The following is a 26,377-nucleotide window of genomic DNA, read 5'->3' as shown; positions in this document are numbered from 1 at the left end:
GAGGGTGTCAAATGGGTGAAGGGGTCAAAAAGTACAAACTTCCAGTAATAAAATAAGTCAATCATGAGAATATAGTGTACAGCATGGTGACTAGAGTCAACACTGTATTGCATATTTAAAAGTTGCTGAGAAGTAAATCTTAAAAGTACTCATCACAAGAAAACAAATTTTTATAACTATGTATGGTGACAGATGTTCACTAGACTTATTGTGGTGATCATTTCACAATATACACAAATAACAAATCATTATGTTGTACACCTGAATTCAATATGTTACATGTCAATTATACCTCAATTAAAATAAAGAACTTGGTTGTACAATGACTTAGCTGTTTCTGTGACTCTCATTTTCATTGTTGACCCCCCCATACTTTTGGTTGATACTTTATTTTAGTCAACTTAATGTATAAGGAGCTTATTATCAAGACTACTGGCCTGAGAGTAATGGTATCTCTTAAAGTTGACTTTACATACATTTTCTCTTCAATTGTTGCCAATTTCATATTTTAACCTAAGCAGGAATTCATATTTCCCTTTTTCGCATATTCTAAGGGCCAAGTCCAGTCCATTGGACTTTGCTAATAGCTCAGAAATCTATAACCTTCTTCCTTAATCCAAGTCACCTCAATATTTCCCCCCTGAATTACTGTGATTGTCTCAGATTTCAGCTCTCAGCTCTCAGCTCTCAGGATGCCTTTCTCCAATCCATCCAAGAGACAGAGATCTAAAATGAAAACCCAACTATGTCACTCCTCACTTATAATCCTTCCAAGCTCCTGATAGCTTTCAGGATGAAATCCAAACTCCTTAATATTTTGATTAAACTACTTTTACTCATGCACTATGTTCAGGTTTTAGCCCAGGCTATACTTCCAGAAACACTTTAGGGTCCATCACCTTTTGAATTCTGAATCAGGGGCACTGCTCTGGGCTCACACAGCCCCCTGTGTTTCTTTCCACTATAAAATGTATTGTGGTATATAATATTGCTATTACTCTTGCTCTTCTCCCCAGAGACTATTAACTTCTTCTAAGTTATGCTTCATTATTTTTGGATCAAAAGTACCTACCACAGTACTTGACAAATAGTAAGAAGTCTATTATTGACTGATGAGTAAGTGAATAAATGAATGAATCAATGAATATGATGACTTATCTTTGGATTTTTAAATTCTCTTGCTGGTTTCCCAATTATAAAGCAGTGGTCAAGGGCTCAAGGGACCAGTGCAGCAAAGAGCTCATGCTTCTCAAGCAGTGAATGTTATTAGAATGGTACTACATTTGAACTTGTTTGAATTGCCCTTTGCCCAGAGGTTAATAGCCACATTATCAAGGGGATATTTTTCTATTTAATTTTTTAGTCTTATTGTATAAATATTCTACTATTTTTCTTAATAATTGGCTCCTCTGCAGCACCCATTCAATCTTTATTGACAAATGTGAGTCATTCAGTAAGAGCAACACCACTGATTCTATACCACTTTTAAAGGATTTTCATATATATTGTCTTATTCAACCGTAGTATCACTCAAGTAGGGAAAGTTGATATGATTTCACCTTACATTTGACATAAGTCCAGTTTTAAATTTTTCCTATTCTCCATAGAGATGGGAATCCTCATGGAGATTTATCAGAAAAAATAAAACCAAGGTTGAGTGAAAATCCCTGTAGACTTCTGAGAACTACCTATAATGTGAATCTTTTATTTACAGTGATCCTTAGAAATTAATTTATTTGTTGTGACACTTTTTCAGCCAGTTTAGTAAAAAATAGAAGGTAATTCAGCTGAGACATTCCAGACTGCATAGAAATCCACCCTTCCCCAAATTCACCTGCTATACAAACATTCAATGACTACCCAAAGACTCAGGCATTACCTGGATCACAATGATACCTCCAAATCATATTCAATCTTAGATGGGACGTATGTATCACCAAAGGCCGAATTAGTAAATCATTATGTTGTTTATTTTTGTTCTTCTGGTTGTTATGATTTAAAAAGAAAAGTTGCATGGGGTGCGTGGGTGGCTCAGTTGGTTAAGCGTCTTGCCTTCGGCTCAGGTCATGATCCCGGGGTCCTAGAATCAAGCCCCACATCAGACTCCCTTCTCAGCAGGGATTCTGCTTCTCCCTCTCTCTCTGCCCCACCCCCTGCTCATGCACTCTCTCTCTCTCTGTCAAATAAATAAATAAAATCTTTTTTTAATTTAAAATCACTTTAATAACATATAGTGTTTTATTATTTTCAGAGGTAGATTTTAGTGATTCACCAGTTGCATATAACACCCAGTGCTCATTACATCAAGTGCCCTCCTTAATGCCCATCATCCAGTTACCCCATCCCCCCACCCACCTCCCCTCCAGCAACCCTCAATTTGTTTCCCATAGTTGAATCTCATGGTTTGTCACCCTCTCTGATTTCATCTTATTTTATTTTTCCTTCCCTTCCCCTATGTTTATCTGTTTTGTTTCTTAAATTCCACATATAAGTGAAATCATATATTTGTCTTTCTCTGACGGACTTATTTCGTTTAGCATAATACCCTCTAGTTCCATCCACATCATTGCAAATAGCAAGCTCTCATTCTTTTTGATGGCTGAGTAATATTCCATTATTTATATACATAAAATGTGTGTATATACACACACACACCACATCTTCTTATCTTCTTTATCCATTCATCTGTCAATGGGCATCTGGGTTCTTTCTGTATTTTGGCAACTGTGGACATTGCTGCTATAAACACTGGGGTGCATATGCCCCTTTGAATCACTATGTTTATGTCCTTTGGATAAATACCTAGTAGTGCAATTCCTGGGTCATAGGGTAGCTCTATTTTTAACTTTTTGAGGAATCTCCATAAATAAATAAAATCTTTAAAAAATAAAAAGTAAAGTCACAGAAATGAAAGGCAAAGATTAAAATGCCCAGAGAAATCACTGGTTCTTGTTTCCAGCATTCATTCATTCATTCATTCATTCACTCATGAAATATTTTTTATGTGTCTACTGTGTTCCAGGCCTGTGAGATAAGTGGGGCAGTCCCTGCCCAAGGAGGTTAATGTCTAGTCAGAGAAAAAGGTAGGTAAGCAGAATTATAAAGACCACTGAGAATGGGTACTGTTTGTTTGACCAGAGACAAACCATAAGCAAAACCAAATTCTGATTTACCAACAATCAATCAGAAGGGTGCTCTTCCACTCAACAGCAACAACAAAAACAAAAACAAAAACTCCACCATTCTGTGGGAGTCAGGAGGATTTGGTTAAATAGAAACATCCCTAACACATTTAACATATTTGATTTATCAAAATTTGGTCCTAATATTTGGGGAGAAAGTTTTCATTGTACATAGAGAAACACCTCTAGATACCCTCAGAAAACATCCAGTGACATAGTTCTACTCTCTCAGGTTAAAATAGTCTATCATCCTAGGAAAGAGAGTTATCATTGTCCAAACAAAATCTCTCATTCTTAAATGTTAGTTCATTGCCTTTGGTTGGATTTCTCTTGGACTTTAAAGACCAATCCTTTTCCTCATGAAAATCCTTCTTCCTGTAGAATATGCTAGAAGCAAAAGGAGACTAAGAGTTTTGTAGTTCTTTTTCCTCTACATACTGGAACTCAAAATATTTCAATTTGAAGTTTAGTTCATATAAATTTGTTTTCAAAGTCTAAATGTGCAATATTTTCTTTGTAAAAATCTTTCTATTCATTATGGCTTCCAGTGATTTTGCTATTGCTCAGAAAAATAGTCTAAGAGAATCTTTTCATAAAAGTCCTAGAGTGCTTTCTTAACACCTTGTAGGTCTTGCAGAAAGAAACATACAAAGTCACTGAGGGCTCACAGGTTTTATTACAATGAAACTCTTTAAGTACAGAGAAAGTAAGCTGGTATTTCTCCCAATGAATCAAGTCCTTGCTACTCTGAATTCCTTTGCAGTCACTTATCTTTCACCATATTACAGTCATTAAAAATCACAAACTTTAATAACCTACCAAGGCACTAATTTTATAAATAGAGAAACAGAAGTCTGGCAAGGTTGAATGATTTGCTCAAATGACAGAATAAGGAAAATAACACAAATCTTCAGTTCCAAATTGGATGTTCTTTCTAATACGTTGAATTTGCACTTTGTAAAATACTGGTTGAATCATTTATCAAAACTAATTTCAATTTTCCCTTCATGAACAAAGTAACCATTCCAGTAGTTGGAAACAACAATATAATTCCAAAGATTTCCAATTATTTTTCTCCCATTCTCTTCTGAATTCTCTCCAAACAGCCTTTCACTCCCATCACTACACTTCACTATGGTTGTTGAGTCACCAATGACTCCCACATTGCTAAATTGACTAGCCAATTCGCTAGCCTCCTCTTAATTAACCAATTAGTGCTTCTTCCTGAAAATACTTTCCTCTCTTGACTTTTAGGATAATGTACTCTTCTTTTCCCTCTCTGACTTCAATTTCTTAGGCTACTTTGCTGGTTCATCCTCATCTCTCTGACTGCTAACAATTGCTGTCCCAGGGCTGGGTCCTCAGACCTCTACTATTTTTCAAGTAATCAGTCCCTCAGTGGCTCATCTAGACTCACAGCCCTAAATATCATCTATATGTATACCTTTGGATCCCAAATTTATATCTCTGACCCAGACCTCTTCTCTTGAACCTTAATTTCATATATCCAACTGCCTTCTTAATATCTCCACTTGGGTACCAAAAAACATCTCAAACTTAACCATATCCAAAAATTAAAGCCTCATCCTCCCAAACATTTTCTCAAACCTGCTTCTTGCTCATTTTTCTCCATCTCAGTAAATGGCTATGCTATGCTTCCATTTAATCAAGACAAATCCTTAGCATCAGCCTTGTCTTCTTTTTCCTCACACATCATTAAATCTTTCTGGTTTAATCTTCAAAATATATACAGAATCCAACTCTCTCCCCAAACTTCCACAGCTACCAAATTCACCCACGATATACCATCCTCTTGTGCCTGAATGATACAATAGTCTCCTATCTTCCCTGTTTCTGCCCTTGCTCTCCTTTAGAGTATTTTCAAACAGTAGAATGATTTACATGTATGCATAAGTCACATCATGTCACTACTCTGTTCAAAACTCTAAAATGGCTCTGCATCTCACTTAGAGAAAAGCCAAAGTCACAGTGGCTTATGAGCCCTTTCATGGTGTGCCCCACCATGTTTCTCATCTCACCTCCTAACTTCTCCCTATCCCCCACTGTGCTCTGGATACACTGGTCTTTTCATGGTTCCTTGAACATGTCAGGATGCTCTTGCCATGTTCAGAACACTTCATTTATTGTTCCTCTGCCTGCAAAAGTCTTTCCTCAGATATCCTCATTGCTTCCTCCCTCGTCTCCTTCAAGTCTTTGTTCAAATGTGACCTCTTCAATTGGGAGCTTCTCTGACCACCACATTTTAAATATCAACACACTCAACTCACTTCAGACTCCTCATGCTCTTTTTCTGCTTTTTATTTTCTCCAGACCAATTACCACCAACAAACATATCATATATATTTTAATTATTTTCCTCATTGCCGGTAGCCTCTGCCAGTAGAATATAAGCTCTATGAGAGCAGAAGCATTTGTCTGTTTTACTCAGACAACTGTATGCCCAGTGTCTGAAGTGATGAGACTGAGACATAATAGGTGAGTGAGTGAATGAATGAATGAATGAATGAAGACAGATAAAAGATATCCTGGGGAAAAACCAGAGACATAATGAAAGAGAATTTTTCTTTATATGAAGAGACTCATTTATCCACACTGCCCCATTCTCTTCCCTCTGTCTCTAGTACCTGTCTTACAGAGAGAATTGGAAGACTGATGATAAAAGGAGCTGTTATTAGAGGAAGACCATCAGCCCTCCTCAAAGTTGTGTGCTAAGAAAGAAACAAATTTTGAGTGTCGTAAAAAGCACAGCAAAAATTAAAATGTAAGAATCAACAAGTTCAATAATAAACTAGTGGTGATTAGATGTGAAGGAATCAGAACCCTCACACACTGCTGGTGGGAATGGAACATGGTATAAATGCTTTGGAAAACAGTTTGGCAGTTCCTCAAACAATTCAACATAGAGTTACTATGATCCAGGAATTCCACTCCTAGGTACGTACCCAAGAGAAATGAAAACATACGTTCTTCTGTGTTGTGAGCACTCAGTGTCAATGTGGGGATGGGGAGGTTTCCTCACATCACAACAAGCTATTCTCAGACATCACCAGATTCCACAGGGTAAGGGTTCAGTTCTGCAAGACTGCCCACCCCACCCCCAGGCCAGCTGCAAGTCCAGATTGTTACCTGTACCTCCAACCAACTGGCTATAAATCAGAGGCTCCCACGACCCCTTTCTTAATTTGATGAATTTGCTAGAGTGGCTCAAAAAACTCAGGGAACCCACTGACTCACTAGATTATCAGTTTTTTATAAAAGGATGTAACTCAGAAACAACCGGATGGAAGAGATGCATGAGGAAAGGTATGCGGAAAGGGGTGTGAAGCTTCCATGTCTTCTTTGAGAGTGCCATTCTCCCCAAATCTCATGTGAATGGCCCCAAAGCAATACAAACCCTGTCCTATTGGGTTTTTATGGAGGCTTCATTACATAGTCATGACTGATTAAATCACTGGCCACTGGCAAGTGATTCAACCTCCACCCCTCACCCCTCCCCAGAAGTCTGGAGTGGGACTGAAAATTCCAACCCTCTAATCACATGGTTGAATCTCCTGGCAACCAGCCTCTATCCTTAGGTGGGATCCAAAAAGTCACTCCATTAACATAACAAAAGGCAATTTTATGGCTTTCATCACTTAGGATATTACAAGGGTTTTAGGAGCTCTATGCAAGAAATGGGAATGAAGACCAAATATATATTTATTAATAAATTACAACATCACATATATCCACACAGAAACTAGTACATAAATGTTGATAGAAGCACTATTCATAATAGCCAAAACCCTAAGTAGCCATTATGGATTAATAGATAAGCAAAATGTGGTATACCCACACAATAGAATATCATTTAGCCATTAAAAGGAATAAAATCCTGACACATGCTATAACATGAATGAATCTTGAAAACATTATGTTTAAGTGAAAGAAGCCAGTCAAAAAAGACCACATATTATATGACTGCATTCAGATGAAAGGCCGGAACAGGAAAATCTATAGACAGAAAGTAAATTAGTGCTTGCTTAGCACTGGGAGGGTGATGATAGGGAGCTAAGGGACTGATAAGTAAAAGGCACAGGGTTTCTCTTTGAGGTGATGAGGATGTTCCAGACTGTGGTGATGGTTGCATGTACCTGTGAATAAACTAAAAACCACTGAATTACACATTTTAAATGAACGATTATATAATAAGGGAATTATATCTCAGTGAAGCTGTTAAAAATTAATACACTAAATGTTATTACGGAAGGGAAAAACCCATCTTAACCGCAGTCAGCATCAAAAGGTTGGCTTGACTTTTCATGATCCTCGTCCTCTCTGGTACTTCCTCCTACCATGGGTGTGTTCTGGGTCCTCCGGACACCGGCTTCTTTATATGCACATTTTCTGAATGACTTTTATCACTTCCTTGTTAAACTGTTTCACTTCTGCCTCACGTATGCCTGTGTTTTCTATGTATTTTAATTTTTACCCGCACCCACACACACACACCTTGAGCCAAACCGTAATGCAGAAGTCCAAAGCAATCATGTACAAAGGCCTAAAGATTTTTGTCAAATGCCTTAGAGTATATCTCGGATCTTACCCAGCTTTGAAAAGCTCTAAGTAGTCAAGGTTATAATTGTTGTATTAAAGTCCACCCATTATTTCTCTCCATGTCAGTTGTAGCACCCAACGGTAAGGATATGTTAGGAGCTATGAAAAACAACCACAAGTAAAACAGCCAGCCATAAAATGTCATAGTCAGAAGTGAACTCAGAGCTGCTCAAATCCAATTCTCTCATTTTATAGTCAAGGAAACAAGTAAATTGACTTTTCTAACGTCACTTAGTATACAGCCAATCCCCATTCAAGGCTCTTTCTGTCATTCCAGGCTGATCACCAATCAAAAGAACAAGAGAATCAAAAACTCTTAAATGATTACACACACCATACACACACAAACACGCAAATGTCACACAAAGATAATATCATAATCCAGTAAAGTGAATTAGCAAACTAAATTAAAGGTTATTAGTATGTTTTAATTTCTATCTCCCTCTTTATCTTCAAAAATAGTTTAAATAGTCTTAGACAACATAAACACTTGGCCACTTCTCTGTACTTTGAATCACAATAAAGCTAATTTTGTGGAATTATACATGCAATTAATTTTATGGAACCAATTTAATCATTTTCTCATATTATTTCTAAAAGCTATAGCATGCCAAGTACCACAGGAAAGTCAACTACAGCATACTTTCCCATTTGGTAACAACTGGAAAGCGGCACACCACAATACAATTTATTCCAATAATTTTTCATATCACATCAAAATATCATGGTGATCCAGTTTCCACTTATGACTGGAGGTGATTTTTGTGTTGTTTGCACCAACATCATTTTGTAAGAGTCTTTTGGAGTAAATTGTGATGTTAATTAGAGAAAACAATTTTTACTTTATTTTTTAGCCAACTTCAGCTATAGCCCCATAGAAAAAACATATTTAAGCTATTCCAAAACAGCGAAAGTCTTGAACTGCATCACAACTGGCATCTTGACATTTAAGAAATCAAAACATAACACATGAGGTGTCTTACTAAGACAGTAAAAACAGTAAAGGACCATTTAATTCTTTATTCAAATATGCAGAGCATTTCGTGCTTAATCAATGTAGAAATGTAGAAAAACCTACCCTACTCTTCTATATGTCCCATAGGATAGGTTCTTATTTTCATCATTTGAAGAACAAAAAAAAAAAAAAAAAAAAAAAAACCCAGAAAGTTCCATTTCCCTCTAAATTTCTCCCCATGCTTTTTTTTTTTTTAGAAAGCTGGAACCTGCCACATTTAAGACCTAGCAATAATGTGAACTCATATGTTTGTCAAAATGCACAAGGAAAGAATTTGAGATTCTCAATATCAAGCTCCCATTGTGAAGAGGTTGTGTCAAGCAAGGTCTTCTAAGCGAAGAGAGAGACTTTCAAAGCAGGAAAAATGTGGGAGAACAGTGGGGGAGGACTTTTAAGAAACCACTGCTGTATTTCTTCAACCGGGCAGGGACTTGTGCTAATGAAACTCAGGTGGCTGTCAGACAGCGAGCCCGAGGGCCTCCCCCCCTTGCAATGCTGCCCTTGGCAATGACAAGGAGGGCTCCTCTGAGCCTCACAGAAAGGTGCCACTTGAAATAGCAACTGAAAAAAGTAAATAGGATCATATTACCTCGGAGCAGCTGAAACCCATGGCTTTGGGGGGAAAAGTACAGTTAATTTGCTTCAACTACCTTTAAAAGAGCACCGACAACCAAATTACATGCATTTCTATTGGATGAGACGTGGACAGAATGTTTCTACGCATCTGAGAACCGAAGTAATGATGACTTGGGGGCAAAGATGAATAGATTCAGTTAAGAAATGAATGGCCTCTCTCTTATTTTCATCCCTTCGGTTCCACCAGTAATTACAAGCTTCCTTGGGTCTCACACAACAGGTTTTTCCTCCCCCTCTCATGTGAGAGTTATCCTGAGTGTGCTCTCAACCGGGATGGGAGCTCTCAGAGCAGCGCTGCTGGATACCCAGGTCCAAATCTGCCTTCATAATTAAGCATTCTTTAGCTCTAAAATTAAAAAGTCAATGAACTCCAGTTTCCACGTCCTTGCTCAGGACTCTGGGGTCTGGTTTTTACTGCAATTCCACACTTCCAGGTTTGGGGGTCACTGCCCAAGCACCTACAAGACCTGAGGAGGAGCCGGGGAGCCAAGCCAGATGCCAAAGAGCAAGTCTTTGTTACAATGGTTTTCAGCTACACATTAAAAGAAAAAAAAAAAAAAAAAAACAGGTTTGGAAACTTCCTAACACTGAAATAATTTCGGAGCATAAGACATAAGGGAATCATGAGAAATAACAAACACAAAGAATAAATATTTCCCTTACCTGGATCATGGAAAGGCACCAAAGCGAAGTTGAAAAGTGGTCTCTTAGGTCTTTTCAAAGACGTCTCCAGGATTTTGGAAGCCCCTTCGATCACCTGAACTAAATCATCATACATGGAACCAGTCACATCAAACACAAAAGCCAAGGTGGAGGCCCCCTCGGGAATTTCCTCAGCCCCTGTCTCTGACTGGGGGCTTGCATCTTGAGCTAGGGAAGAATAAAGAAGAGCAAACAGGAATACGGTGTGGACAATGTCCCAGGAAATCATTGTCTTGTCTTCCCTTTTTTTTTCTTTTTTTTTTTTTTTCTCCTGGTCGCCTTAGCACTGTGCTTAGCCCTCCTCAACAACACGCAGGGGGCTTCCTCTCAGAGCAACTCATTAGGCTCTCGAAAGCTCTCTGAACTAGCAAAAGTTTGGAGGCGACAATCCGAGGGGGACGGGCACCAACCCCGCAGCCCTGCAGGGGCTGAGCGGGCGGAGATGCGGCAGCTTTTGTCTGGACGCAGCTTCCTCCGGGCCGGCTAGGTGCCCGCGGGCCGCGCGCGGCGTGTCGCGGAGAGCGGGCAGCGCGCCCGGCCCATGCCCCGGGGGCCGCTCCGAGCCCTGCGGCGCCGCGCCGAGTCCTGCCGCCCTCGCCGCCGCTCTCCGCCGGGGCCAGCCACTCAGGCTCCCAACTTTCCACTGTGCGCCGCTCGCTCGGGAGCGCGGAGGGGAAGCCCGGCGCGGCCTCGCCTCCTGATTGGCCAGCGGCTGCCCCCCACCCTAGGCGCTGGAGCCCCCCCCTCCCGGAGGGCGACTTCTCTCTCCGCCGACGCTAGGGTCAGTTCGGTACCAGGGAAGCGCTCCCAGTGTCAGCTCCGCTCCCGCCGGCGCTGCTCCTGACCTAAGAACCTCAGTGCGAACAATGGCTTTCAAGAATGTGCGGCCAAGTCCCAAACTTGAGGGGACAGACACCACGCTAACTAGCACAAAGGGAGTTTTACTTTTCTACTGGATGCAGTGCTGCTGCAGACACCGCTTTCCTAATCCGCCCCCCCCCCCCCCGAAGCCAAGACGCCCCGGCCCAGCCTCCGGTCTCGCAGCCCACAACTCAGCCCAGCCGGGAGGGGGAGCTGGAAACGTGTCTCCCGGAGGCAGCCTCACTGTCACTCTTTGATCTCCTCAGGGACTGCGGAGGGAGGGAGGAGAGAGCTGGATGGGCCAGTCGCGGGAGGAAAAGGAAAGGGGCTGTTGAGGGAAATGAGAGAGACAGCAGGAACTGGGGAGCCACTGATTGTAGTTAGGAAAGATAGAAGGGAAGGCAGCTGGATGTGAAGACTGGTTGAGGGTCCAGTGGAGTGGATGAGGAGAAAGAGTGCATACTGAAGAGAAAACTGATTTTTTTTTTAATTCCATCATCAAAATTCATGCTCCTGAGCAGTTTGAATCCTCCTCTTAGCATGGTGAGGCAGAATAATATCCCCATTTCACATTTCCTCCCATAGAACAACCATGTGCCAAGCCTCAGCCAAAGATCCATTAAAAAGGTGTTCCCCCTCCATGGCATTTTCTTGCCGATAAGTAAGGAAACCTCGCCCTGGAAAACATTACAAAGTTTTTCCATGTTGTAATTATTATATACATTTTAGAACTAATAACAGAGATAAGAAGGTAGGCAGAGAAAATCAACCATAAGCTAGAGAGTCTTTGCTTCATTTTAATAAAAACGTATTTCCTTGGTGGAAAAGGAGTTGCTGTCTGAATCCTGGCATTCTAAAGAGGGGCAAACGTGCATCTTGATCCATCCTAGTTTGTGTATTAGACCACCCATCTCTCACACACAGACGCAGCCTGAGGGAGAGCAAGCTCCCATCAGCATTTTATTGCCTGCAACTGTCTTCTTTTTTAGACCCAGCAGCGGTGGGACCTGAGTTTATGATACCTATAAGTCATGTCACTTAAAGGAAGCAGACAGGCCATTTGGGCTGAGTGGGAATATGAGAGGAGACTGGGAAAGTACTTCCTTTCCAAGTAGTGTTTACAGAATGCTATTTGAGTAGCCTACTCCTTTGTTTATTTAAAAAGGATTGCATTCTAAGTCCTAGAGTTTTCACTGAGAGCTGAGCTGTTCCAGGTGTTCAAGGAAGGTCACAGAGCCTAGTGATTAAGAGTTCTGGGTCAAATACCCTGGGTTCAAAGCCCAGCGGTGACACCTTATAACTGTGTATCTCCTGCAAGTTGCCTAACTTGTAAATACTAAGTTACAGTTACCTAACTGTAAATACTAAGGATGATAGTACCTACCTAATAAGGATTAAGTGATCCATCTTGGTGAATGTTCCAGGAGCACTCAAAAAGAATTTGTTGTTGGGTGGAATGTTCTATAAATGTGAATTAAGTCAAGTTTTTGATAGCATTATTCCAGTTTTCTATATCCTTACTGGTTTCTGCCTATTCCATCAGTCAAAATCATAGACTATAATTTTCGGTTTGTCTATTTCTTCTTGTAGTTCTGGGAGTTTTTGCTTCATGCATTTTGAAGCACTATAATTAGATGCATAAACATTTAGAGTTATTATATTCTCTTAACTAATTGACACCTTTATCATTATGAAGTTATCTTCATTATCCCTGGTAATATTATTTGTTCTGAAATATATCTGGTGATAATAATATAGCCACTCCAGCTTTTTCAATTAGTATTAGCATGATATATCCTCTTCTATCCTGTCACTTTTACCCTATTTGTATCTTTATACTGGAAGTGTGTTTCTTGTAGTCACCATACAATTCAGTCTCGCTTTTTTTTTTATGCAATCGAATAATCTCCGCCTTTTAATTGGGCTATTTAGACCATTTACATTCAATGTGATTAGGTATATGGTTAGACTTAAATCTACCATCTTCAATTTCTTTTCTATTTGTTCCCTCTGTTCTTTGTTCTTTTCTACCTGCTTTATGCTTTCTTTGGGGTATATTGAATATTTTTTATGATTCTTTGTATCTCCATTGCTAGATTATTAGCTATAACTCTTTATTTCAGTGCTTGCTTCAGGGTTTATTATATATAAACTCAATCACAATATTCCTTCAAAGAATAACACTACTTCATGTATAGTAAAATAACTTCAGAATTGTATATTTCCATTACTCCCCTCACAACTTTTTTGTTATTGTCATCCATTTTATTTTACATTACTATATTTTAAACCCCACACTACATTGATTTTTTGTTGTTGTTTAAATAGACAATTGCCTTTTAAAGAGATCTAAATAATAAGAAAAAAGTTAATATACTTACTGAGATACTCACCATTTCTGGTATTATTCACTTCTTTGTATAGATCCAGATTTACATGTGGTATCATTTTCCTTCTCCCTGAAGGATTTGTCTTAATATTTCCCGTAGTGTAGTTCTGCTGGTGAAAAAATCTTCCACTTTTGTGCATTTGAAAGTCTTTATTTACTTTTGATTTTGAAAGATTTTTTTTTTCTGGGTATTCTAAATGGACAGGTTTTCATTTTTCTTTCAGTACTTTAAAGATATTACTTCACTGTCTTCTTGCTTTCCTTGTTCCCAGTAAGAAATCTCTATCATATTTACATTTGTTACTTTATATAAATATATCTATTTTTTCTCTGATGCATTTAAGAGTTTTCTTATTATCACTGATTTTAATCAGTTTGATTATGATTGTGCCTTGGTGTGGTTCCCCTCATTTTTCTTATACTTAGGGATTATCAAACTTCTCCTGTCTGTAAGTGTATGGTTTTCATCAAAACTGGAAATTTTTGGCCTTTATTTCTTCAAATAATGTCCTTTCCTGTGAGGACACCAATTCACATATATGAGGCCACCTGAAGTTGTTGCACAGCTCACTGATGCTCAGTTCATTTTTTTAATTATTATGTTCTTTTCTCATTGGGTTTCATTTTTTTTATAGTTTCCATAGCTATTTCTCCAAGTTCACTCGTCTTTTCTTCTCCACTGCCTATTCTATTCTGTCCCATCCAGTGTGTTTTTCATCTCTAGAAATTTGATTTAGATTTTGTTATATCTTCCATGTCTCATTTTAAGTGTATGAATATGTGGAATACACTTAACGTAACTGTTTTAATGTTCTTGATTGGCAATTTTAACATCTGTTTCAGTTCTCCATCACTTTCAATGGATTTTTTCTGCTTGTTATGGGGTGTATTGTTTTGCTTCCTTTTGGGCCTCATAATCTTTGATTGGATGTCAGACACTGTGAATTTTACTTTGGGGTATGGGAAATTTTTGTATTCTTATAAATATTCTTGAGCTTTTTTCTGGGGCAGAGTTAAGTTATTTGGAAACAGTTTGATCCTTTTGGGACTTACTGTTAAAATTTGTTAGGTCAGACCAAAGAAGTATTCAGTCTAGAACTGGTTCTTCCCCATTACTGAGCAAAGACCCATCTGTCACTCTACCAAAACTCTGTGAATCATGAGGTTTCCCAGTCTGACTGGTGGGGACAGACCTATTCCCATCCCCATGTGAGTGTAGACACAGTTATCTTTATACATTTCAAGTGGTTCTTTCCTCAGCCTTAGGCAATTTTCTAACATGCATATGCTGGTCAGTACTCAGCTGAATATATAAGGGGGACTCCATTCAGATCTCTGGAGTTTTCTATCTACATAGCTCCTTCTGGTTCTCTCTTCTGCAAACTCAAGCTTCTTAGTCTCCCTGGGCAATCACCTCTATCTCCTCAACCCAGGCAGCCTTCTAGGTTCTACCTTGGTTCCACCTCCATACGTCATGACCTGGAAACTCTCTGAAGGTGGTAAACTGGGAAAACTTGCCTCATTTTTTTCCCATCTCTCTAGAATCATTGTCTTTCTTTGCCTGAGAATAAAATCTAAGAACAATTATACTTAATTTAGCCCAGTGCCTTAGCAATGTAGTAAGCTCACAATAAAACTTAAGTACTATGCCTACTATTATATGTATTTGAGGATACAGTTTTGAAAGTTTGACCTTTGTGCATATGCACTGGAGACACAATGCTTTGGAAGAAACAGAGAACTGGGGGGCCTTTTTTATCTATTTGTTTACAGAGAGTCTTTTATAGCTTCACTAACATCCTGATATCTAAGTGGGTGGTAGCACTTAAGAATATGCTTAAGGTCCAGGGGGCACTGTGGTAGGAAAAGAGGGTTAAGAAAGGAAAGTGTCTCAGAAAGCATTTGTACTTATATATGTATGGATGTAGAATATACATTTATCTTCCATAATCCCAGATACATGTCTCCACTTTAGTCTCATGTAATTGATGACTACATGATTTGTGACACAGGAGAGACGCACCTGGGCTCTTCTACTCCTTTTCAATAAAGTTTGATCTCTGTTGAAATGCATTTCTCTGGAGACAAGGTAGCCTGTGGACAGAAATCTTATTTACACTTTAAAATAAATGAGTCCCTGAAAGTAGACTTTGGCAGGCAGTCAGCCGAAAATACTAAGAAAACACATTGGGAGAAATTATTGGGTTAGGAAGAGGGCACGGCCCAGGGTGGGGGTAGGAAGGGTTGGGCAAAAAAGGGACAGTACTGCTTAAGTCAGAGTATTGCCCAGAAATAACAATATATCCTAGCCCGTTTCCTGCTTTTATTATTAAAAACAGTCTCTAAGAGGTTGGAAGGAGCACTGGTCTGTGAATCTAGTTTTGCTTTAGCCACTAATTACTTCAGTTCTGTCCTTCATAAACCCATCATACTAAACAATTTCTAAAATTCATCTCAGCTGTAAAATTATCTGACCGTCTTGGCAGAAGTTCCCCAGAAAGCAGAGTCTGAGATGAAGGTCTGGGTGTGATTCCCAGGCTGCAGGCATGAGGGATAGGAGGAATGAAGTAGGGAAGAAGGGAGAGCCTGGGTAAGGGTACGTTAGGAAGTTGGCCTCTGCTATATGCTACCAGTTACTGGGTCCCATGGAACTGACTAAAAGCCCTGAGGTTAGGTGTCTCAAGACTCTTGTGAAGGAGAAAGGGGAGCCGGTGTGGTAAAAGGGGGAAGTACTTACTCATCACCTCCCATTCTCATTGGCCAATGACCTACCCCATGGGGCCCAAACAACCCCACATTTTTGGGTCCCACATACACAGATGCAGATTTGATTTCTTGGGTATCCTGCTCCAAGACATCCATAGAAAAGCCCAGGATAGAGACAGGAAACACACAGGGGATGCCTGAGGTAAGACACTGTGGGGTTGTATCTGCATAAAGCTGATTAGAGCTTAGATCATATCCTGAGGGCATATAAAGATACTGAAGGAATTGAAGCTGAAGATCAAAAAAAATTAGTTATATTTCAGCAAAATCATTCAGACAATGAGTGAGAAATAGAGTAAGGGAAGCAAATTGGGGAAAAGGACAAAAATAGGAGTAGGTTGCATTAATAATATTAACAATATTCTTCACCTAAGGAAACTGAAACTTGGAGAGTTTAAGCAATTGTCTAAAGGCCAATGTTAATGAGCAGTAGAACCTGGGCTTGAACCCAGGCTGCTGATTGCCAAACCAGTGCGCCTCACTGCTTTCCCTGTACTGCCCTTGGGCTGGAGATCTTGAGGGCGTGAACTAAAAATAATAGCAATGGATAAGACAGAGAAGGAGAGACTGTGAGAACAATATCAAAAGTATTATTATTGTTCAGTTGCTTTTTATGAAGAGATCTGCATAGGTAGTACCAACCAGGCACAAGTCAAAAATACTCTTTAAAGGCTCTGGGTCAGAGACAGGGACAAGAGGAAAAAGTGAAAGAATTTTTCGTTTACCTGGAGCTGGCTTGGTTTACCTAACCTATCATAGATCTATCCTAGACCAGCCCCACACTTCCAAATTCCCCCAGGAAGTCCTAGAAGGTCTGAGGAGGTAGGACATGGGAGTGGAGAAGAGATGAGCTCTGCCTGCCAATTCATACAACAATGGCCAACTTTGTGGAGATGTATAACAGATTGTGGAACATTTCTAGTGTTATGCTAACATTCAGCAAATTAGCTCTCAAAAATCTCTTCACACAGGTTCTCATCACTAAGGTTATATTCGGGGGGTGGGGGGAGTATGAAAAGGTAACATCTTTTTAAAAGTAGTGTGGCTCAAATTAAATAAATAAATAAATAAATAAAAGTAGTGTGGCTCATTTATAGCAAAGTCAATACTAAAACCCTCTCTCTGATTCAGATTTCTCTCTTGAAATTCTTCTTCCTTCTCTGGAGAAGATAAGATCCTGCTCACTGGTTAAGTATTTCAAGTGATCACCTAATTGGAAGCATTCATCACACTAGGCCTGATAAAGCATAGCTTAGAAAAACATTGACTTAGAAGAATGAGTCCTGAAGATTGCTATAAAGTCATATATACATACACTGCTTTATTGTTAACTGCCTCCTGCAAATCACTAGATGGTTTGATGTTATCCTCAATGAATGATCCTTCCCAGGATGTTTGGTTCTCTATGTAATGAGGCCCAGCATTATTTTATGTTTATTTTAGCACATTTCTACAGGATAGGTAACTTGTTATTACAACTGAATTAAAAGTAGATTAGTTTTGCACCAACCATAATGGTTATACTTGGCACTGTTATGAAATGAAAAAAAAAAAAAAAAGAAGAAGAAAGTTAGGTTATTTTTTTCTTCTCTTGTCTCCCTTAAGAAGGCAATAAAAGAATGGAAAGCCATTGTGTTGTAACTGGAAAATTAATCACATCAAATATTCTCTTATACTAATCAAGTTAAAAGTCTAGAATTAGCTTATATGAAACAGATGTTTACATTCTTATTCTCTTTTGGTACTAATGTCAAGAGAAGAAAGCACAGAATAACTATGTCAAGGCATACTTCGGGGAATGTAACACTCTGCTTTTATTTTTTGTGAACCACAAAGCCTGAGGTCAGCAAGGGGGACAGCCCCAGAAGGAGGAAAGCACCAGGGGCCTGGTCTCCTACTCCTTACATAGTTGAAATTCCCATCATCTGTCATGGAATGAGAAGTCAGCTGCCTAACGAGGAGAAAACGCTCTCAGCGAGTGGGAGAAGACACAAGCACCATGTGTCTGGTAGCTGGTCAAAAGGGAGCCTCCCTTTTGGTTCAGCCAGTGTCCTAGTTCTCGAGGACTCGTGATTCTGGTTTGTGTTTCAATTGTGATCTTCTCTATAAGGATCTCAGGGATCCACCCGCTCCCAAAATAAAGACCAAGAGACCTACAAGCTGTCCTCATGCTACTTGGGAAAAAAATCGTTAAAAGCCTAGCTGAACACTTAATGGAAGGAGCCTGAACCAAAAATACCTCCACTTCACTTTCTGAAAAAAATGTTGAAGAAATTAAAATCTATCCTGAACGACCCCCTCCAGATGTCCTCTCAGGCCTCCATCCTCTCTCACAGGGAGTCTCTGTCCCCATAAAGTCAGGACCTTGGCCATATCCACCCCGTCTTTTCTGCAACTTTATCCCAATTCAAAAGCTGGAAAGGATTGTAGAAATCATTTTTCTACCCTATGGCTTTCATTTTGCAGAGAGACGAGGCTCAGAGAGTGACTGGTCTAAGATCTCATAAAATTCTGAAGTCATACTGGCCATCTATTTTGGACCTATAACCTTTCCTCTTCCACCATACCTGATGAATTGGTACTTCCTATGTTCCATGCACTGTTTTAAGGGCTTTACATGTATGAACCTTTCATCCTTATCCCAAAACTATGTGGTCACTAAAAGAATGATCCCCATTTCACAGAAGAGGAAATTGAAGATGAAGTTCACAGAAAGAAGTCAGATCATCTGTCGTGGTTCTCACATCTTACTCCCCTTCACTTTGATTCTCCTCCTTTTGCTTCCTGTCTGCATTTTCCCTATTATTTTACAATAAAATTGAAAATTTTAATGATGAAACTTTGAGATATATAATTGCTTTATAGTATATTTCAGAGTCTCATCATTAATATAATAAGACCAATACTGTATAGGCCTTTTCAGGAAAAAAGAAATGATACTATGGTCTTGGTTTCTTTTGCTTTGTGCATCAAGCATTCTTTGGCTTTGAATGAGCTCTTCCTGCCCCAAGCCTATTTCTGAGCTTTCTTCCTCATTATCAATTCAAACTAATTTTACATTTTTCCCACAATGCTATGAATTCCTTGAGAATAAGGGCTGTGTTCAATTCATTCTTATAAGCACGTAATGCCCAACACACCATAGGAATTCAATAATGTCTAATGAACTGCTGAATGTATAATGATAATAATAGTAACAGCCATCCATGGGTACACTATTAAGTACCCATGAGTACTTTAACCCTGTTCTTAGCACACGGGTGAATTCATATAGATGAATAGTCAAAATAACCTTGTAAGATAAGTATTTCTTAACTATTTCAGAGATAAGCAAACTAAACTCAGAACATCAAACACCTTACCCCAGATCACATCAGTAATATGTGGTACAGCCAGGATTAAAACCTAGGTCTTTTAGGACTCTTTCCAATACACTACATTGTCACCATGCAAAATAATTTTATTACTAGCCTGAATGTGACATTTTTATGAAAATAAATATTCTGTAGAGAAAATTAATCATTACAAGGCCAAAATAATTGTTTAAACCATCTTGTTTTAAACCATTTTGTTTATGTGAAACTTATCTTTACTTACCTCCAGATAGATAAAGAGTTGTAGAAGTGAGGACAATTTAGCAGGAAGTAAGTTTTAAAAAATGGCTCTTTAAAAAGGGAATTAAGTCTAAAAAGGGAATGGTATAAAGCTGTGAATATCCAGCCATTTACCTATGGATTAGAAGGAAACATCCATTAGCACCTGTGACCAGTTTCTATTAGCCATCAGGGGCTATAAAAAAGAGGAAGATTGATGTTCCAATATGGATTTACTTGATACTGAAAAATATGAAAAGCTATGAAAGTATAGCTCAGGTAGTAGATATAACCCATTTTCTATTTTCACCTTTATTCTAAGTATAATTTTTTTAAGGGTGAAATATTTCTTCTCTTTTTGCACACCTTCCTCCCACATCTTCAGAGTAGGGGCTTTCCTAGGCTAAGGTTTTGATTACAGATGTAAAGAGTGTCAGAATTCAGGGAGGGAAAAGAGCTTTGAAAATCAGAAAACACCTACTATTCTAGACAGCTGGGAATCTGTCCTAATTTTAAAAAACAGAGGAAAAATTCTAACTTCTTATCTTACATTCTAACATTTAGCCACTCTCTTTATCAGAATATTTCCTCCTTATATTTCTTCTAATATAATTTAATCCTCTTTCTTCTGTTTTCAGAAGAACTACAGCTGGTCACAACCTTCCACAATGTTTTTGTGGTTTTTTTTCCTATACCAATTAATGAAAGGGGAAAGGTGCTGGCTTCAATAATAAACTGGATTCAGCTTTCTGCCTTTAATTTTTTATTTAAATACCTTAGTTATATTCAAAATACATTAACCAACATATAATAAATAATTCCAGGTTCCTTTAAAGAAATAAGGGAATGTATCATGAAAACCAATCTTCTTTCTTTCTTTCCTTCCTTTTTATTTTCAGCCTATACTCAGTTAAAAATCTTTTTTTTTTTTTTTAATTTAAGTAAAAAGGAGGCTAATGTGAAATGGTGATAACAGGTTAGAGTTGGAGACATTCAGAATGAACTGAAGTTTGTGGTGCTTTCACCATGTTGGGACACAGGAACCAGGAAGTGGTCCTCATGGAGACACCCAGTCTGCCAGCCAGCCAGCACCTCAATCTGGACTTCCCAGCCTCCAGAAATACCAGGTAAATGTCAAGCGTCTGAATATGTGGAAGGACAGGAGGACTGAATTCTACCTGAGAGAGAACTGGCGTAGGGAGATGACAGGAGCCAAGCTGAGCGAAGCTCACAACAGAGCATACAACTTTACTATCCATAACCCATGGAACTCAACATCCTTCTTACTACTTTGAGAAATAAAGAAAAGAACATCCCAAAAAATGCCAAAAAAAATAGATTGAACCCAAGTTTGACTTATTACAGTACTTATAGGTGTATGTAAAAATACTTACTAAGATGTGTATATATGCAGGTTAATATACACACATGTATTTCCTTGCTCTGTCAGTTGAGAGAACCTAGAAACAATGACAGGTAACATGGCATGTCAATAGCAGTGAGTACACTTAGTGCCCAAATCTTTGTTTCTAATGGCAATTTCCAATAAAAGAAACCAGAACTCCTTGGAGAAATGACCGATTCTAACTCTGGGACAGAGAATATACAAGATGAGCTTAGAGCATCTTACAGGGCCATAAATGAAGGAAATGCAAAACAAAACAAAGATACACGAACACACATAAACAATGGTGAGATATGTCAAAGAGATACAGAAACCAACTGAGAAGAACTTCCAGTGGCCAAAGTTGGAACAATTTGAGCAAAAACATAACATAATATTGATTATACCCCACAGTATGAAATAAATATCCTTGAGTCAATTAGGATACAAATAAATAACTGAATAAATAAATAAGGATTGTTTTCCCATGCAGAAGAGTTCCAAATAATATATATGCATAACCCCATGTCAAAAAGATGGAAGATAAATACCTATCCCTTAAATGTGGGCTGCACGTAGTGACTTACCCCTCAAGAATACAGTAAAGAAAAGGGGAAATAACTTTACAAAGGAGAAACATGGCCAATGCTAACTCCATCAGGTGATCAAGATTAACATCAACAATGAAAAGTCACGTTGATAGCACATACTCTTGATATGATGTGATGAGAATAGCATCTGTCATCTTCTATCTAAGAATCCCCCTCAAGACTTCTTGTCACAGTCAGAGAATCCTAATGTGCAAATGCTATCCTGCATGGGATCCTGGAACAGGAAAGGAGTACTAGGTAAAAACCGAGCAAATATGAGTAAAGTATGGTGGAGTTTAGTTAATATTTAGTTAATATTGGTTCACTAGTTGTAATAAATCTACCATAACAATGAAAGATGTTAACACTACGGGAAATTGGATATAGAGTATAAAGGAACTTTCTTTCTGTTCTATCTGCATTATCTTTCTACAAGTCTAAAATTATTGTAAAATAAAAAGGTTATTTAAAAAATAAAACAAATAGCAAAAGTAGCCCCCCAAACCATTTTTAATGAGTCATGAATATGATAGCATCAAGAAAATCCAAGTAATTTTTATTAGTCATTTGTCATTCATACAATGAAGTGAATTAAATAATTCATGGTAATTCGTGAGAATATTTTACCAACAGAGTAATGTCTTAAACTTCAAAGACTGAGCATCTGAAAGAAATTCTACTGGGCCTATTGGAAATCAGACTAGAGGCATTATATAGCATAAACATTGAAAATGTACCCTAAAGCAATAATGCTACTGTCGCTCGCTGCCATGTGGCAAATCATTGCTGCTCAAGCAAAGCTTAGAAAGTACAGGGTTATTACTGAAACACTGAGGATAGAAGAGATTTGTGATTAAAAAAAAAAAAGCCCTATCTATAATAAATTGCAACTGCTATCTCAATCAGAACAGCCTGCTAATGAAACCAGAGTCATCAGCATCTGTATCACTTCATTTGACTATGGCATTGGTCACAAGCTCCAGCCCAAAACCGGCTTGTGGCCTTGTGGCCATTAGTCGATGTGGTATAAGAAGAGTGTGCCAAGATAGCATACACCTAAATCCTTCTCTAGAAAAACGACTTACACAGAACATCTTATTGATGATAGATCAACTGTGTTATTTTCTTATGGCACTCGAGCTGCCTTAACCTAAAAATGACTTGAGTAGGGGCACCTGGGTGGCTCAGTCGTTAAGCGTCTGCCTTCGGCTCAGGTCATGATCCCACGGTCCTGGGATCGAGCCCTGCATCGGGCTCCCTGCTCCGCGGGAAGCCTGCTTCTCCCTCTCTCACTCCCCCTGCTTGTGTTCCCTCTTCTGCTGTGTCTCTCTCTGTCAAATAAATAAATAAAATCTTTAAAAAAAAATGACTCGAGTGGGAAAACTTTGCTGAGATGTGATCGACAAAATTTCAGCAAAATCCTTGTACTCACACTGCGTCTAATCCCAAGTCTCTCAGTAGACGATTTTCTGTACTACATTTAAAGCATCTCTACAAATTTCTTTTGCTGTGACTTAGAGACTGGCCAAAAAACTAAACATCAAGAGTGCACAGAAAAAGGTTTCTTCCCACTGGGCTTGTAGTTTATGCCTTAAAGTTGATTTTCTAAACACAAATGCACAATGAATTTTTGGAAGCATCAAAACTCATTCAGTCATCCCCAAAGGACATTTTTTAATGCTAAATATTTAGCTATATGCTGAAACAGAGTATAAAATTAGAACCATATTTAACAGATGTTGGGAAAAAATGGGATTATGCCAACTAATTCAAACTCCCAACATTGCTGCTATCACCCTATGTAAGGAACAAAATAAACAATGATAAAATAACTGCACACCAAAATTGACAAAATAAGATTCATAGACATCCAGATGCACACTGATTCACAATTTGTGTTATATCTCTCAAGTGAATTCAGCCTTAAGAAAATCATAGTTTCAGTTTTTGTGACTTTATTTCTATCAAGTGGCTCATTTAATTCAACCAGCAATTAATCAACAATATTTTAATTTTCCTAATTTTACTTTTCATAAATCCAATATTTGCCAATCTTATAAAAGCCTCAGAACTCTCCTACAGAAAATTCAGGAATAGCGTTTATCTTCCACTAATACAAAGCTATGAAGATTAAGCTCATTGATTTATGATTGCCCTAAAATTTTCAGAAAGACCAAACTCCTTTCCAAGGTGGTCGTAGAAGCATTCAAAGAAACCATGCACAAAAATGATTGAATTCTTAATGAGAGGGAAGTGTGAGAAGTTTTCATCCAACCCTCAGCTTCCATCCCAACCCACATATGTATATATTTGATCAACATTAATTTAGTCATAAGTCATTCAGTGAAAAGTCACTGAGAACCTTCTATATGTTAAACACTAGGAAAATAACCATAAAGAGTTGATAACCCCCCACCTGCATTATAATCAACAAATATCTAGACCTCTTGTGAGTTTTCTAGAGTTTTCATTAATTCTTATCAGAGATGTTGGAATTTTAATAATCAACATTATGCCTTATCTTTGCTTTTACTATGTTACTAGTCTTATTTGCATAGAACAACAACAACAAATTACAACCTAAGGTTTCTACTAAAATAGCTATTTTATACTTAATGGTTTAGGTTCAGTAGAGGTATTAGGAAAAGTGTGAAAACTAATATTGCCCTCTGCTGGCAGATCCTTCAAGTAAAAAGCATTGCGTTTGTTTTGCCATTTTACCTTATTCTCAGTGGTTGGGGATACATTTTGTCATTAAGAGATTAGAGTTGGCTTCTTATAAGTAATATTTGGAATTCCTTCTGAAACAAAGTCCAAAATGTCTAGGCAGTGATGATACTCACGGTCAGCACCAACCAAAAGAAATACTTTTTAAAATATAGCTCAACTGACATGATAAGACATTGTCTCACAACATAGTGGTTCAAAATTCAGGGACATCTTAATCTTAATTTACTGAACCTGAATCTAATTATTCAAGACTCTCCTGGCTCCTGCCACGTAGACATTTGAGTAGTCTTTGTCAGCCCACATGATAGACAACTCTCTTTTGACCATGAAGGTGTATGAAATCACTCCAGTTAAAACTTCAGATGTGGCATGAGGTTTGGAGATGGAGATCTCAAGATATTTGAAGAAATTCTTAGTTTTAGATGATCCTATGTTAATATATTGAGAGACTTCATGAAATAAAAGCTCCCTGTTAGTTAAAAAGATTTGAATCATGCTTGGGAGTCGCTTCCATCTTTTTTTAAATGAAGTTCTCTTTTTTGATCAATGTAGATGAATTCAAGAAGCTTTTGTTGTGAACAAGTGCTCTCTTATTGTATCTTTGTATTTCTAGTACTTAGGTCAGTGTCCCATATATAATACATATTTAAGAAAGTCTTATTGAATTGGTAAATGAACTGGCCTATTCCTTTTACTATGTTTAATCAAATTTGTCCTTTTTTCACAATAAAATGCTTAGGGTGGACCATGGTATGTGTGTAGGAAGAACATATGCTTTGGAGTTGGACAGGCTTGGATTTAAATCCTAGATTTGATACCCAGCTGAGTGGTAAGAAAACCACCTGACCTCGCCAGGCTGCAGCTTTCTCTGTAAAATAAGAAACATACTACTTTCTTCCTGTGTGGTTGTAGGGATTATATGAGATAAAATATGTAATGTGTCTGGCACATAATGAACTTACAAAAATTTCATTCTCTTCCCTTCCCGTTCAGGTGAATTGCTCACTTCTTTCTTTTTAATCAAGACTGTAGAACAAATTTTACTCAGATCCATTTTGAGAAAAGAATAAAGGGAATGTGTTGTAGTTACATGATTTGTTTACATTTTCAAGCCCTTCTTTCCCCACCAGGAATAGGAATAAGTATACAGTAGTCCCTCCTTATTCACGGGAACTCATCCCAAGACCCCCAGTGGATGCCTGAAACAGTAGATAGCATCAAGACCAATATATGTTTTTGTCCTATACAGAGCTACCCATGATAGTTTAATTTACAAGTCAGGCACAGTAAGAGATTAACAACAATAACTAATAATAAAACAGATCAATATATGGAATAAAAGTTATGTGAATGTGGTCTCTCTCTCAAAGCATCTTACTGTACTGTACTCACCCTTCTTGTGATGATATGGGGTGATAAAGTGGCTACGTGAGGAGATGAAGTGAGGGGAGTGACGCAGGCACGTTGGATCCGAGGATCCCTCAGAAGGAGGATTACCTGATTCAAACCACAGTTGACCGCTCCCCGCTGAAAAAGCAGAAAGCAAATCCATGGATAAGAGGGGACTGCTGTATATAAGTTCCCACATTGTGCCTGCTTTAGAGCTTCCTCTGACTTCAAAGTAGGCTACCGACACTAGAAAAGGCACTGGGGGATGTATTTTACTTACCGTCATTTTCCAATTATGTGAAAGTGGAGAAATTATAATGCCTTCCATTAGATTAATGATTTGCAGGTTTCAAAACACTTTACTTTCTTGCTTCACTCTCGTTTTAGTCCCATTTTAAAGCTAAGGAAACCGAGAGGAGAGAGGGGTGACTGCCAAATGTGGGGAATAAAACCAGAAGACCCATGTTCTGACTTGTCCCAGGGTCATTCCTGACCCATCTGGGATGCATCGCATCATGTGTTT

At 38.4% G+C, this 26,377-nt stretch overlaps 1 protein-coding gene across 1 annotated transcript in view; it reads right to left on the bottom strand.

Moving 5' to 3' along the window:
- The window catches only part of HMCN1 (hemicentin 1), a 487,946-nt gene extending 477,321 nt beyond the window's left edge, over window positions 1–10,625 (bottom strand). The window contains exon 1 of the mRNA XM_032393157.1: window positions 10,114–10,625. Within this exon, the coding sequence (XP_032249048.1) occupies window positions 10,114–10,381 (268 nt within the window). The 5' untranslated portion in view covers window positions 10,382–10,625. The remainder of the gene's footprint in view (window positions 1–10,113) is intronic.
- Window positions 10,626–26,377: the final 15,752 nt, after the last annotated feature.

Source organism: Phoca vitulina, unplaced genomic scaffold (genome assembly GCF_004348235.1).
Source record: "Phoca vitulina isolate PV1807 unplaced genomic scaffold, GSC_HSeal_1.0 scaffold71, whole genome shotgun sequence".
In the NCBI taxonomy this organism is placed as follows: domain Eukaryota; kingdom Metazoa; phylum Chordata; class Mammalia; order Carnivora; family Phocidae; genus Phoca; species Phoca vitulina.
This window is presented reverse-complemented; position numbering and strand designations above follow the sequence as displayed.